Source organism: Montipora capricornis, chromosome 3, assembly GCF_036669925.1.
Source record: "Montipora capricornis isolate CH-2021 chromosome 3, ASM3666992v2, whole genome shotgun sequence".
NCBI lineage: Eukaryota > Metazoa > Cnidaria > Anthozoa > Scleractinia > Acroporidae > Montipora > Montipora capricornis.
The window spans coordinates 69,631,291-69,646,534 of NC_090885.1; the positions used below are offsets into that span (position 1 = coordinate 69,631,291).

General features: G+C 40.2%; 2 protein-coding genes across 2 annotated transcripts; both read left to right on the top strand.

Annotated features, from left to right (window-relative positions):
• The first annotated feature begins 1,381 nt into the window (after positions 1-1,381).
• LOC138040764 (melanocyte-stimulating hormone receptor-like) lies at positions 1,382-2,420 on the top strand. Its single transcript, XM_068886438.1, has one exon. The coding sequence runs from the start codon at positions 1,539-1,541 to the stop codon at positions 2,418-2,420; it is 882 nt and encodes a 293-aa protein (XP_068742539.1). The 5' UTR covers positions 1,382-1,538.
• An 11,945-nt stretch (positions 2,421-14,365) lies between these two features.
• Positions 14,366-15,244, top strand: LOC138040765 (adenosine receptor A2a-like). The gene has a single exon (XM_068886439.1). It carries the CDS (start codon positions 14,366-14,368, stop codon positions 15,242-15,244), a length of 879 nt encoding a protein of 292 aa, XP_068742540.1.

A 15,244-nucleotide genomic window follows, 5' to 3' on the forward strand; every position in this document is an offset into this window, starting at 1 on the left:
CCAAGCTCGCGTCACTACAGGCAGTCGTTGAGAATTTAACGCGTTATAAGACTTTGTATGGGAAATAAAATACCGTCGATTATGAAGGCTAAGAAACGCTCAATTTAACGTTCATTCAATAAAATAAATGAAAATGACTTACCTCTGGTGTATTCATGTGCCTTTTTTAGCTTATTTTACCGTTTCGGAAATTCCGTGTTTTCACTGTTCTAAGACGAAGTCAAGGCTGCACACTAAGATCGCGACCGTAGTCACCTCAGAGGCGGTTTGCGCTTGGAAAACCATCACGGGGCGTGACCATTCACATGATCACCGGCTGCTATTTTCATCAGCTATCGTGGAATCGGAAGCAGAATATGCTCATTTCCAGCCAAGTGCGTGGGGATTTTTGACGACGAAACATTCACCGAGGTTCGCAAATGATGGGGCTTTAGCTTTGCGTGAAAAAATCGCGGCTGGGATGGATTTTCCAGGCGCAAACCGCCTCTGAGGTGACTACGGTCGAAATCTTAGTGTGCAGCCTTGACTTCGTCTTAGAACAGTGAAAACACGGAATTCCCGAAACGGTACAATAAGCTCCAAAAGGCGCAAGAATACACCAGAGGTGAGTCATTTTCATTCATTTTATTGAATGAACGTTAAATTAAGCGTTTTTTAGGCTTTATAATCGAAACGCGTTTAAATTCTTAACGGCTCCCTGTAGTGACGCGAGCTTGGGCTGCCTATGGTATCTGTGGAATATTTTAAAAACGCTTCGTCCCTTTCAGAAGAAGTTGACGCATTGACGCTCCCAGGGGAGATCTACACAGCGCTGATTGGTTCATAAGTAACCCGCACGCGATTTCCAGATGACAGTTTCTTACTGAAAGGGAAAGGAATGTGCGGCTCGTTTTAGCAGATGCTTGTGGGGGAGGAACGCGTGGGAGGCTATCTAGCCATTAGAGTCATTAGAAACTAAAGTGGTTGATCTTCTATTAAAAACAAGAAAGTTTTTACGGGCGCTTACTCTTTTGATAACATGGGTGTCAAATTACTCCTTATTTTTGGCGCGAAATTTCAGCGTTAATTGCTGATTTCACATGTTAAATTACAATACTGCCATGGCAACTTTTCCTACAGTGGCAAAATGGCGCCTTATGAATCGAACGTCATTTGTTACCCATGATATTTAATAGCTAATCAAATGGTATACTTGGGAAATTAGGTAATAATTTCACGCGCGTTTCGTCCAAAATCAAATAATTTCCCGCACCTTTATATTCCCTAATTTCACTTGTCACCATTTGATTATCGATACAAATTAAACAAAATTACAGGATGCAAAAATTAAGCACGTTTAGGGAACATTTGTATTCTAGCGGAAAAAACGACAGCAACATTTATCTCTAGCCAAATAGGCGACAGGTGGGCTGGAAAATGAGCGACAAAGCGACATCAGAACCCCCCTTGGAAGACCTCATTGGAGACTTGAACGGTCTTTACACAACACTTCAAGAAAAAGAAACTCAAAAGCTTTGGAAAATAAGCTTTGCACCACGATGGAAGCGGCATTGTTCTGGTCAACCATCCCCAACATTGTCTTCAACGCCGTATTGTGTTTCACTGCCTTAACGTTGAATGGTGCCACAATCTACGCCTTGAGAAAAACTCCGTCTGTTCCAAAGCCCTTGAAAGCATTGCTACTGAGTTTGGCCGTTTCTGATCTTGGTGTCGGCATACTGGTTCATCCACTCTTCATCATACGTCTCGCCCTAGAGTCACGGTTGCAAGCAGATCTCTTCACAAGCTTTCCAACTTTTGGGATGGTTTATGCATTTGTGACTTGTCAATTCGCTTGTACTTCGTTCTTCGGTGTTCTGTCTCTAAGCTTGGACAGATTCTTGGCGATCCATCTACACCTCAGGTACCAGGAACTTGTGACTTACCAACGAGTCGTAACAGCTGTGATCTCGGTTTGGGTCTTAGGCGGACTTATCCCGTTAATTTGGCTAATCCGGTTACAAATCGCATATGTGTTGTTTGCCATCATCCTAGTATCGTGTTTCGTTGTCTCGGGAGTTCTAAACTCCATGATATACGCCACCGTGCGACGCCACGCTCATCAAATCCATTCCCTTCAAGTGCAGCCCACAATACAAGAAAACGCGCCTAATGTGACGAACGCCAGCACGCTGAGGAATTCTACCTTCATGACAATTCACGTCTACGTCTTGTTTTTGGTATGCTATCTCCCCTGTCTTGCTGAGTGGTTTATCAGCTTACATTCTGATCTCGCTATACTGAAGGCAGTTTATCAATACACTATTACTCTGTTGTTCTTAAATTCATCTCTGAACCCATTAATTTACTGCTGGAAATTGAGAGGTGTTCGACAAACTATAATGAACACGCTGCTAAACGCAATTTCCAGCCAAAACTGAAGCTCTGACATCTAAAGAGCTGTTCAGACTTGCAAACGGAACGCATTCGATATTCGAGGATGATGACATAAAGCAAAAAAAGAACGATAAAATCCTACACGACACCATGGTCAAATTGACTTATGCTATCAGTATTGTAACAAGTATTTTAGGGGGTGTAAGCCCTCGAAGAAAGCTCTTGTTCGTATCTTTAACAACTGGTAAGAAAGAAAACTATCGTGTCAATAAAAATGGTATTTGTATAAGTAGTGGTAAATTATAGGACTGAGTGGAGTCCAATTCGGTCTGTTATCGTACGAGTGAAAACAAAATCGGACGACCTCGCAGCGGGAGTCCGAGTTGTTTATCACGAATATGATTACAGACCGAATTGGACGACACGAAGTCCTTTTACCAATTAATCATAAAAATTACAATTTCGGAGAAAAGAAGAAGAGTCAAGTTAGGAAAGAAATGGAAAATTTACAATTAAAGACTGACAAGGGAGGCGTAAATTGTTCAATGCCGCTCTGAAAGAAAGAAAGAAAGAAAGAAAGCCTCAACTGATTTAGGAGTCTGTAAACTGTTTCTGTGGTGATTGAAAGCAAGGACCAAGGTTGTGCTTGGTTGATTTAAACTACAATTTTGAATGTGATTGGTTGATTTAAACTACAACTTTGAATGTGATTGGCTTATTAAACTGTCCGATAACAAACTGTCTGACAACAACTTGGAACGTGAATTAGTGGGAAATAGGAGTTTTTTAAACCAATCACAATCGAGGAAATTACAATTATTATGATTAAACACGTACGTACAACGTACGTACAACGTTTCATGACATATAGTTCAAGTCGAGTATTGACATAATAACCCACTGAAATTACAACAATGGAAACTCGCCGTTTTGGGTAAAAACTCTCAAAACGCTGGTACGACTTTAAAAAGTGTTTGGCCATGTTAGACAGAAAAATCGACAGCCATTTGTCTTAAAATTTCAGGTTTTTTGGTTTTGTTCATGGGATTTATAGTTCACAGAGGAGCACGTGAACGGTTGCAACGTATTGTATACTAAATCAAAAATTAAAGTAAGTTACTAAAGAAATAAAAAAAGGCCAGAGGCCCAAATCACAGTAAATAATGGTAATAGGAATGAGTGGAGTCCAACTGGGTCTGTAATCATACGAGTGATTAACAAAATCAGAGAGCCTGGTTGAAACATGTTGAAACGAAGTTGATTCGATGTTGAATGAGTTTAAAAGCGTTTAAACTTTGCTTCAAAAATCATTCAACATTTCTTTTGTTTTCGCGAATGCTGAATGAGTTGAAGCTGTTTGACCCCAGGCTCTTTCAACATTGTTCGGTAAGCGCGTGCGCACTAATTATTGGCCTCTCAATGACGTATCCATATCCGTATCCATAGTAACAACCGCGGCTGCAGCTTGGGACTAAATGCAAGGCCTTGTTGAATCAAATGTTGATGATGTGTTGAAACCGTTCGCCAACTCCAGCAGTCAACATCGTTCAACAAAATCGAACAGATGTTGAAGTTGTTGGCTCGAGCCTTAGGAGATGACAACGACAACGGCAACGGCAACGAAAACGTCACCCCAAAATATAACGTAGCATTATTGCAAGTATTTCGCGATTTAATATTCCGTCTTGTTAACAACCACACCGTTCATACAAATTTTATTTCTGAAATGTTGACACACACTTTCCATGCCGAGCGACTTGGAGTAATCGCGAAATTATTACAAATATAATGGGAAATAATAGTTTTTGAAGACGTTTTCGTAGCCCTCGTCGTCGTTGTTCTTGCGTAAGGTCCCTTTTGTCCCTCGTACTGCACAAGCAACGCTGACACAGTGGAAGCCCTTCTTACAAGACAGGGCTTGCAATTTCGGCTTAAGGAAAAAGAGTCTATTGCGAGAGTAACGCTGACACAATGGAAGCCCTTCTTATGTATCGCTGTGATAAAAACACGAGTAAAGACAGGGGTTGAAATTCGTCATTCCGGCTTAAGTAAAAGAGTCTCTATCACTGGAGTAGTTAAAATGTTTATTTTTAAAATATATATCCATCTGCTTTTAAAGTTTGTTTCAGAAAAGCGAACTGAAGGGTTGCTTTCGCAATGTCTTGAATTATAGAATCATATCCACCCATTTTACAATCCCGAAGAAGGAAGAAACTTCTGAATTAACAGAGCTCGATTATCAAAGGAGTTTCATAATAAATCAATAAACTTGATTTGACTTGACTATAATGAAGGCCTCGAATCGCCGACAAGTCCCAAACATGTTCACTGTCATCTTCACGTAAGCGTCACAATTTGAACACAGTTTCCTGTGCCACCAATGACCAACCGCTGTCCATCTTGTGACACATCTACAGCTTGGACGGGTTTGCTTTCATTCTCACCACTGGAAACTACCTGTTAATGAATATAAAATAGCGAATAATTAAATCGCTTGTTATTGGCCTAAAGGTCCGGGCAAACAGCTTCAACATTTGCTTTAACATTCGTTCGAGTACTAGAAACTGCGCACGCACAATTAACTTTCGTTTTACCTCATAGAACTGGGCGCAGGCTGTTAGAAGGGTTCAAATTTTCAAAGATAGCACATTGTCCTTTCCACTTACAATATTCAACCGAGCTATCGAATCATCACTAAATTATTATTCGGCTCCAGCCGTGCTCGAGAATTTCTAGCATACGTGACAAGCCCCAGGAAATGGGATTTCAGCTGTGTTACGAAATTTAGCGAAATTCGGCGACTAGGAACTGCAATTGTGGCAAGCAAATCAAGCGACACAAGGAATTTTCTCAAAAGAAGTAAATTATGAAACTGTCAGGGCTTGAAGGGTCACCCCTGTGAGGATATGTAATGTGACTAAAGGAAAGGGCCAGTTTTGTAAATTTTAGTTTAGCCAATGCAATGAAGAACATTCAAGTGTCACGAGAGCAGACAATCTCCTATTTAAAAACATTTTCGAACGCTCACAAAATTCATTGCTATCCACTGTAAAATGAAAAGTGTTCTGTTATACAGGAACGGTTTTGGAGAACAATATATATTTTTTATAACACTTACTGTAATTGCGTATATTGAGATCACAAAAATTGAACCAAGGGAGCCCAAACACTGATTCCCGTCGGTCCACCAAAGATAAGCCCTGTTGGACGGGGTTAGTACTTGGATGGGAGACAGGCTGGGGATCACCCTCTGTGTTGACACAATTCAGTGAAATCGTGCCGCAGCTCGGAGTCTACTGATATCCCATAACGCTGATGTGGCATAAATACATACACTAGGATACCTTTATCACTGAAACATTACTAGAAAGCGGTACAAAAAGATTGTCCCCAAAACATACAACTGCTTTCAAATACCTAGCCGATGACAAAACGGGACTCGAACTCACCTCACTAATCCTTTATTATTGCAAGTTTATATCCTGATTATGTAGTGTCAGTATGGATATTACAAACAATAAACATAACACTAACATTAGCAATGATCGATAAAAAAGTATCCGAGGTTATGAACGGTCATATCTTAGATAGAGTGCCACCAGTTGAACTCTTCGTTTGATAACTTACAACTGTAACAAACCGCTGAACAGTGAAGTTGTTGCTTTGATTGGCAATCTCGTTCGTGCGATCGATGTCAAGAACAGGTTTCCAGTTGGAAGCACACTCTATGCAAGTATTCACGGTTCAATACAACCAAACAACAAGGCTACTAAATCCAAAAATTTAATCTCCGTTCACTATTTGACAAGTAAACAAAATGATTCAGTTGGAGAACTTTCAAGAACATTGCGAGAGTAATGTGCTTGATCAGCACTTCAGTGCTTACTCTTGATCTTGCACGTGATTCCAAGTTGGAGTGGAGCCAATAAAACAACACATAGTGTTCATCCACCCTGATCAACCCCTTACCGCGCAGCCGTGGCTCAGTTGGTTGAACATCGGGCTGTCATGCGGGAGGTCGCGGGTTCGAACCCCGGCCGGATCAACACTCAGGATCTTAAAATAACTGAGGAAAGTGCTGCCTTCGTAATTTCATCTGCAAATGGTTAGACTTTCAAGTCTTCCCGGGTAAGGACTATAAACCGTAGGCCCCGTCTCACAAATGTCATCTATGTTCATAAGTTCGCTGTGGGACGTTAAAGAACCCAAACACTATTCGAGAAGAGTAGGGGATAAAGTCCCCGGTGTTGTGGCTGTCCTGTTCTCTCCAGCAGAAGTGGCCGGCTTGGCGGTGATGTCTCTAAAAAGGCTTGTGGTGTATGAGGCCACCTAAGCAGAAACAGCCACAAGTCAAAAAGGGACTTTGCCGAGTGCTGGAACATGTAAATGTAGATGTAGATGTATCGTGCACGTGATTCCAAGGTGGACTGGAGTCAATGAAATCGCATAATAGAAAAACACGGCGATTTGTGACTACGATGAAAAATAATAATAAAACGCAATTCGTCCGAATCTTTAACACACGCTGCCTACGGCATCCCGTGTAATTACGTATGCTCGACAGACATTTTTATTGTCACGAAGCTTTGATTTGTGTTTTTTAAAAGTAATTCCAGAGATAACCTTCACTTGCACAGCGAATAGAGTCGAGCAATTAGTAAAACTGCACAAAATGAACTGCACTTAAGTGACAGAGCCCCTTTAAACATTTGTTTTGTTTGTACCTACAGTCCATTGCTTTTTTGCCTTTATTGTTTGTTCTTTTTGACATATCAATTCTTTACACTTGACCTGACGGTGAGAGCACTCGCTTCCCATCAATGTGGCCTGGGCTCGATCCCCAGACTTGACGTCCTATGTGACTTGATTTTGTTGATTCTCTACTTTGCTCCGAGAGCTATTTTTCTCTGGGTAATCCTGTTTTTCCCCTCTTCTAAAAAAAAACAAGCTAAAATTTGATTTGACTTGATTTGATTTCTTTACAGTGTCATCAATTAGTGTTCCAGTGCTAAATATAGTTGACACTTAAATAAAGTTCATTATCATTATTTTTAAAATAATTATACTCCAGCTTACCCTTCTCCTCAAAAGCAAACCCCTGACTTGATTACAGTTGATTAAATTTAATTTGTGGAGGGCGATAAGTTAGAAAATAGACATCAGTCAGTCAGGCTACCCTCTTTAAACAAATCTCGTTTCTCTTATTCCTGACTTCCTGGAGCGGAAATAAAAATTGTTTCGAAATCTTTTCTAGAAGAGAAAGTGTCTTTAGAACATCGACCTAGTAAACGATTGGTTGATTTATATCTTTCTAACTCCAACAGATCGCCTCCAAAGTCGCGCCCACTCGGGGCTTGTTTCTCGAAAGTCTCAAAACTTTTGGGATGTCACAAATACCTACGTATGTTAAAGAGGGAAGTGGTTTTAAGTCATCAATTTTTACCAGTCAATTTGCTTTTAGCTGTCTCGACAACACAGTAAAAGAGTACCATTTTAAAACAAGCAGATGACAATTTACAAATGACTCAGAAAAGTTATTGTGACTTTTGTGAAACGGGTCCCCGCTGTTTACAATCGACAGTCCGAAAAAACTCTATTCCAAATAGTTGTGACTGAAATAAATCCGCCAAAACCAGAATGGTCACCTTTATAGGATGAATAGATCATAGACAACAAAAAAATTGACCATATATATATATATATATACATATGAACGACATATATCCGAGGAATGAAATATTTAAGATTTTTAGACCATCGCACGGTAAATTACCGAACGTTACTTGAGCAGTAAGTAAGCTCTGCACTAGTATCGCAGAGGTTGTGGTTTCCTTTCGAACCTTTGAAGTTAAGTGAAGTCTTTTATTTAACTTGTGGCCTCAATCAGACCAGACCAGACCACGTACAACGCAGGGAATTCTGTTCGTGCCCTTCTCTTTTCGATCAGTGTGTGGGATCTTTAACGTCTCACGGAGTTAGATTGTGATTGAAAACCATCTATACCCTAGAACCCCGAGGGTCGCACCACTGCCTTGGTCGGGTGTACACGTTCCCCGCTTTTTTCGACCTGCTGATTTTTTTAAGGGGTTTTCGTGTCCGGCTCTGGTGCATTGCTTTTCTCTTTATTTTAGAATTGATGTATTAATAATTTTTTAAAAACCTAATAAGTAGTTCAATTTCTTCGAAATACATTTTAAGATAAAAACTAGCGATAAAATTTTTCGACGTTTCGATCTCGCTGAGATCATTTTCAAGTTTGAAATAAAGTGAATAAAACTTTGCCTATAAGAAGTAAAATCACACGTGAGAATATTAAAAGCGATAAAAATGTGGAAACATGTACTAAGCGTTACAAAAGGTAAGTGATAAAAATTAAAAAAAGGCAAGATAACAATAGGACAAAAGCTTTACAAAAGAATATATGAAATACTCGGAGCTATAAAAATAACTTTGCATGGATGGAGTCAGACTGCGTGTTCAAAGTTGGCTTTAGTTCTTTTATAAAAAGCATCTCATAAATTAAGCAGTCAAATTTGCTCTGGCACTAATGCTTAATAAACTGCACAGTGGCTTGGCTTGCCAACGCGCCCATATATCACCCAGCTTGCATGAGTGTCCGGTTGAGAGGTGGAGGCAAATTCAAATGTTTTCCTGCGTTTGGAAATCCAAAGAAGCACTCGTACTGGATCGTGACTAAAACACCAGACGAGTACATACGAGTAACATACGAGTACAAACGAGTAACATGTAAAAAGTGAAAAGTGTAGTTAACCAAACCGTAAATTGAAAGCTGAGGTGCGTTCGATTGGGAAATCCGGATTTAGATCTTAAAATCTGGATCTTCGGATTTCCAATCGAACACAAAATCCAAAAACGGATTTCGCGACAGATTTTGTTAATTGAAATCCTTACCAGACATGGATTTCCGATTAGTGAATCTGCGACAAAATCCGTTTTCAGATTTTGTGTTCGATTGGAAATCCGAAGATCCAGATTTTAAGATCTAAATCCGGATTTCCCAATCGAACGCACCCTAAAATTTGCCACTTGCGCCATTAAATTTCACTTTGGCGTTTCTCTCAAAAGACTTAAAAGAGTTAAAAGGCGCTGTAACACTGTGCAATTGTGCTTGCAACGTGACTCGCAATTTTGTTGCGGGGTTAGGGTTAGGGTTTGTAAACGTTTTCACATTGCGAAACAAGTTGCTCGATGAGTGTTACCGTAGGCAACGTTTCTTGTAACTGGTGATGATCTCATGAGGTTAAAGAAATATTTTCATTTAGATAACTGTTGCTACACTGGACAGATGTTACACGGCTGCGCAATCCTTGAAAAATTTGTTGAAGCGTTGCGGAAAGTAGACCTAAATTTTACTTTACGCAACGGTTTCTGCAATTTTTCTCACAACGTTTTCGGCCGTTGCACGGTACAGTTAGTTGCCCTATTTCTGGACACTTTTTCAGAACTGTAATATCTTACCGCAAAACAGTACTAACGATCTAAATTTTAACCACAATGTAGCTTCCACCGCTGGTAAGTAGGGCGTAAAGTTTCACCGCTTGAAGCTGTTTGGTTTCTTTCAGTACTTGTGGACATACTTCGACGCGCAATAAAATCGTACTTAATTAGAGACAGATTTTACTTACCACAACGAATACTTAAATCTTCCCATCTAAATGGAGCGTAGCTTGGTTACGAAATGAATAAATGCATGCAGACTAATCAATAAGTCATCTGAACTTCAATATGGTTCGGATTTGCTTCGTTTTCACAACAAAATACAGAATCGTGAAGTCCGCAAATAGGGGTGTCCGCAGGGAAATAGGGCAACGTACTGTAGTATATCGCATTGGGCAATGTTTCGTGCAACTTGTATCGCCATGGCGTTGCGAGACAAGTTGCACGAAAAATTGCAGTGTAACAGCGCCTGAGGAACGACGACGGCTACGTCAACAAAAGCTATAATTTACTCAATTGGTGCGGGCGCTTTTAAGTAAAAATACAGATTAAAAGATTCTCTGGTGCATGATCCAGTGTTTTAGTCAAAACCTTAAATTTGGTTATTTTACTTTGTTTTGCAGAGTACGACAAGGAACTGTACTAAAATACAATATCATTGATTCCCACAATCCCATTCCTCACTCATTGCAAACTCAAGTAGAAGGTAGCTGTTAAAGGCAAGATTATATTTCGATGATTACCTTCACCGCCTATTTGGTCTTCAGAGTCATGTGTCATTGACTGCACTAGAAATAACCTCAGGCGGCTTAAAAAGAATGCTTAAAGAATCTCTCAGCAATTGTTTTGTGTTATTCTTTATTACATCATCAACTGGATTTTACGTGAACATTCCAGAACGCTAGGAGCATGCGCATGCATCGATCGACTGCACTCTGCACGTGGGTATGCGAGAGTTCCTTGTTTTCTCTTAATTTAATTTTCCTAACATTCTCCAGGTTTGAGAACCTTTCATTCTGAGTTTGCTTCAGCTTTCATTCAACGAGCGAATCTCACGTCGAGTCCCTATTAAAAGAAATCAATGTTCCCGAATCGCGTGGGCCCGGTTGTTCGAAAGACGATTTTCTTAATCCGGTCTAGGATTAGCGTAAACAAGAGAAAATGAGGGGACAGAGAGGGAGTCTCAGGGCGTTGGCCGGGATATGTCATGTCCACGAAAGTTATTTTTAGACGAGCGGAAGTCGTTGTTAAAGCGGAAGTCTGTCTTCCGAGACGTCCGCATGCAGTCTTGCCTCGCTCTCAGGTTCTTAGTGAAAAGAGAAAATGGCGGCGCACGTGGAAGGCTGATGAATAAATATTCATCATGTCTTTTCAAAATGCATGCGGACGTCTCGGAAGACAGGCTCCCGCTAGAACAAAGACTTCCGCTCGTCTAAAAATAACTTTCGTGGACATGACATATCCCAAGGGCTGGACCGGGAGTCTCCCTCTCTGTCCCCTCATTTTCTCTTGGCGTAAACTACTTTTGGTGAACGTTTCTTTTGCTTATTTTTGTTTTTCAGGATTGACTTCTTCTAATGTAAAGTTTTGCCGAATATCAGCGATGAACAGCATTTAGGAGTAGAGAAATAAATTCCTTAGTTAGTTTTTGATCTGGTTTAGCGTTAACCGGCTTTTGAACAACCAGAACCTGGACACGACACCATCCCACTTAGGCTAATCAAAGAATCTGCAGCGGTTATGGAGTTTTGTAAAGCTATTTACAGGCCATAACTGTGCTTCCTGCTCTATCTGTCATTCCGGCTTAAGAAAAAGAGTCTTTACCGCAAGAGCAAAGCTGGCGCAGTGGAAGCCCTTCTTATATATCGCTGTGATGAAAACACATGAAGACAGGTGTGGCAATTAAACTTTTTGTCATTCCGGCCTAATTTTACACGCTTGTTGCATGCATATTATAAAGAAAATCTAACGACCAGATTTTCTGCAAAGAAACAAAACCGATTTTAAAGGCCTGTTTATATTTATTCATGTTGCCATGGCAACATGAATACGTCAGATAACTAGCAAAAAACCTAAGTTCGTGTTTTTAACTTGCTCAGCTACCATTTTCAGTCGCCCAAAGGATCAAAGGTTTTGTAGAAAAGGCTAAATCAAACGTATGCATCAAAAACTGTGTTAAGCCACCTTAGGTGAAAGTCTTTAACTATCACTGGAGTAGTTAAAATGTTTATTTTGACAAAAATATATATCCATCTGCCTTTAGAGTTTTTTTTAAAAGTACATTGAAAGTTTCACTCTTCTAAATTATAGGGAAACATGTACGTACGTGTCTGGAAAATTGCTGTAAATAACTTTTTAAAGGCTAAAATAGCCTTAATGCTGGATTAACGAAGTCGGAGTTTCCAAAAAGCCCGAATATAACACTCATGGAAACTGGGAGAACAAAAAAATATTCAGAAAAGCGAACTTAATAGTTGCTTTCGCCATGTCTTGAATCATAGAACCATATCCAGCCATTTCACAATCCGGAAGAAGAAGGACGAAACTTGTCAATTAACAGAAATGGACTTTCAAACGAGTTTCATGATAAATCAATAAACTTGATTTGACTTGACTAATGAAAGCCTCGAATCGCCGGGAAGTCCCAAACATGTTCACTGTCAATCTCACGTAAGCATCACAATTTGAACACGGTTTCCTGTTTCACCAATGACCGTGCCAACCGCCGTCCATCTTATGACACATCTAAAGCTTGGACGGGTTTGCTTTCATTCTCAACACTGGAAAATACCTGTTAGTGAATATAAAATAGTGAATAATTAAATCGCTTGTTATTGGCCCAAAGGCCTGGGCAAACAGTTTCAACATTTGCTCCAACATCCGTTCCATTTTGTTGAACGATGTTGACTGCTGCGGTGGACAAACAGTTTCAACACGTCAACATTTGCTTCAACAAAGCCTTGCATTCAGTCCAGGTTACAGCCGCGGTTGCTTCTATGGATACGGATATGGACACGTCATTGACAGCCTGATCAGTGCGCACGCGCATACCCATCAATGTTGAAACATGGGAGAAACGGCTTCTACTTCATTAAACATTCGCGATAACAAAAGAAATGTTGCAAACTGTGAAAGGCCCCGGCAAACAGCTATGTTGCAAACTTTTAAAGACCCCAGAAAACCGCTTCAACATTCGTTCGTTTTGTTGAACCGTTTGCCCAGCCCTTTCCGTGTTGAAACATGTTGAATCGATGTTGAATCAGTTTAAAAGCGTTTACACTTTCCTTCAACAAATCATTTCTTTTGTTATCGCGAATAACATCGCGAATGTTGAATGAAATCGAAGCCGCTGACAAAATGGACCGGCCTGCAGATTACTGGTCTGCAAAGTCCAGTCTGCACTTTCGACTTGCCGGTCAAGCAATTATTAAAACTTCACAAAATGAACTTCTCTTAAGTGACAGAACCCCTTTAAACATGTGTTTTGTTTGTACCTACAGTCCATTGTTTTTTTGTCTTTATTTTTTGTTCTTATTGACATATGAATCCTTTACACAATCGAGTGTACATTTGACCTGACGGTGAGAGCACTCGCTTCCCACCGATGTGGCTTGGGCTCGATCCCCAGAATTGACGTCATATATGACTTGAGTTTGTTGATTCGCTACTTTGCTCCGAGAGCTTTTTTTCTCTGGGTAATCCCCTCTCCTAAAAAAACAACCTAAAATTTGATTTGACTTGATTTGATTTCTTTACAGTGTCATCAATTAGTGTTCCAGCGCTAAATACAGTTGACACTTACATAAAGTTCATTATCATTAATTAATAATTACTCCAGCTTACCCCTCTCCTCAAAAGCAAACCCCTGACTTGATTACAGTTGATTAAAATTTGTGGAGGGCGATAAGTTAGAAAATAGACATCAGTTAGTTAGGCTACCCTCCTTAAACAAAGCTCGTTTATCTTATTCCTGACTTGCTGGAGCGGAAATAAAAATTGTTTCGAGGGCTTTTACATCAATTGAAGACGAATCCTCGAATCAACCCACGGCAGTATCAAAGGTAACATTTCTTGGTCGGGTAACTGACGCTCAAACAGATCGTTACAAAAGGTCTAATTATCACCCGTCTGATGAGGAAATGGAGACAATCTTATAGGTTTCACAGAGGTCATAGTTATTACTTAGACAGATAAAATTAAAATTAAAATGTCCTTATTCTTACCTTAAATTCAATAAAATCAACGATTTGGTATGGGAGAGGCGTATTAGAAATTTTAGAAAATTATGGAAACATATGATCATAATGATCTTGATTTTCTCATGTTTTAATGTTGCAGTAGTGCTACTGATATCAGCCACACCGGAAATAATTTCATTTGAAATTGACAGTATTCTCCTAAAACTGAATAACAGTCGGCAATGTGAAAGAGCATTCATATTCGGGAATGCAGCTGTCTTTTATAACACAATAAAAAAAAAAAACTTACAAGCTTTGGAAATCAATCTCATGGAAATAAGTTCTCTACCACGATGGTAGGGGCCTTGTACTCGTCAAACATCGCCAACATTGTCTTGAACGCCGTATTGTGCTTCTTTGCCATAACGTTGAATGGTGCCACAATCTACGCCTTGAGAAAAACTCCCTCTGTACCAAAGCCTTTGAAAGCATTGCTACTGAGTTTGGCCGTTTCTGATTTTGGTGTCGGCATACTGGGCCATCCATTGTACATCACACGTCTCGCCCTAGAGTTGCAAGCAGATCTCACAAGCTTTCTAACTGTTTACACAGTTTATATAACTGTGAGCAGTCAGTTCGCTTATGCTTCGTTCTTCGCTGTTCTGTCTTTAAGCTTGGACAGATTCTTGGCGATCCATCTACACCTCAGGTACCAGGAACTTGTGACTTACCAACGAGTCGTAACAGCTGTGATCTCGGTTTGGGTGTTGAGCGGACTTATCCCGTTAATTTGGCCGCAGATTCCGATCCATATCGCATATGTGTTGTTTGCCATCGTCGTAGTATCGTGTTTCGTTGTCTCGGGAGTTCTAAACTCCAAGATATACGCAACCGTACGACGCCACGCTCATCAAATCCATTCCCTTCAAGTGCAGCCCATAATACAAGAAAACGCGCCTAATGTGACGAACGCCAGAAGGCTGAGGAAATCTGCCTTCATGACAATTCACGTCTACGTCTTGTTTTTGGTGTGCTATCTGCCAAACATTTGTGTTCTGGGGTTTATCAGCGTTTGTCCTAGTCTCGCTGGACTGAAGGCAGTTCACCAATACACTTTAACTGTGTTGTTGTTAAATTCATCTCTGAACCCACTACTTTACTGCTGGAAATTGAAAGGTGTTCGACAAACTATAATGAACACGCTGGTAAACGCAATTTCCAGCCAAAACTGA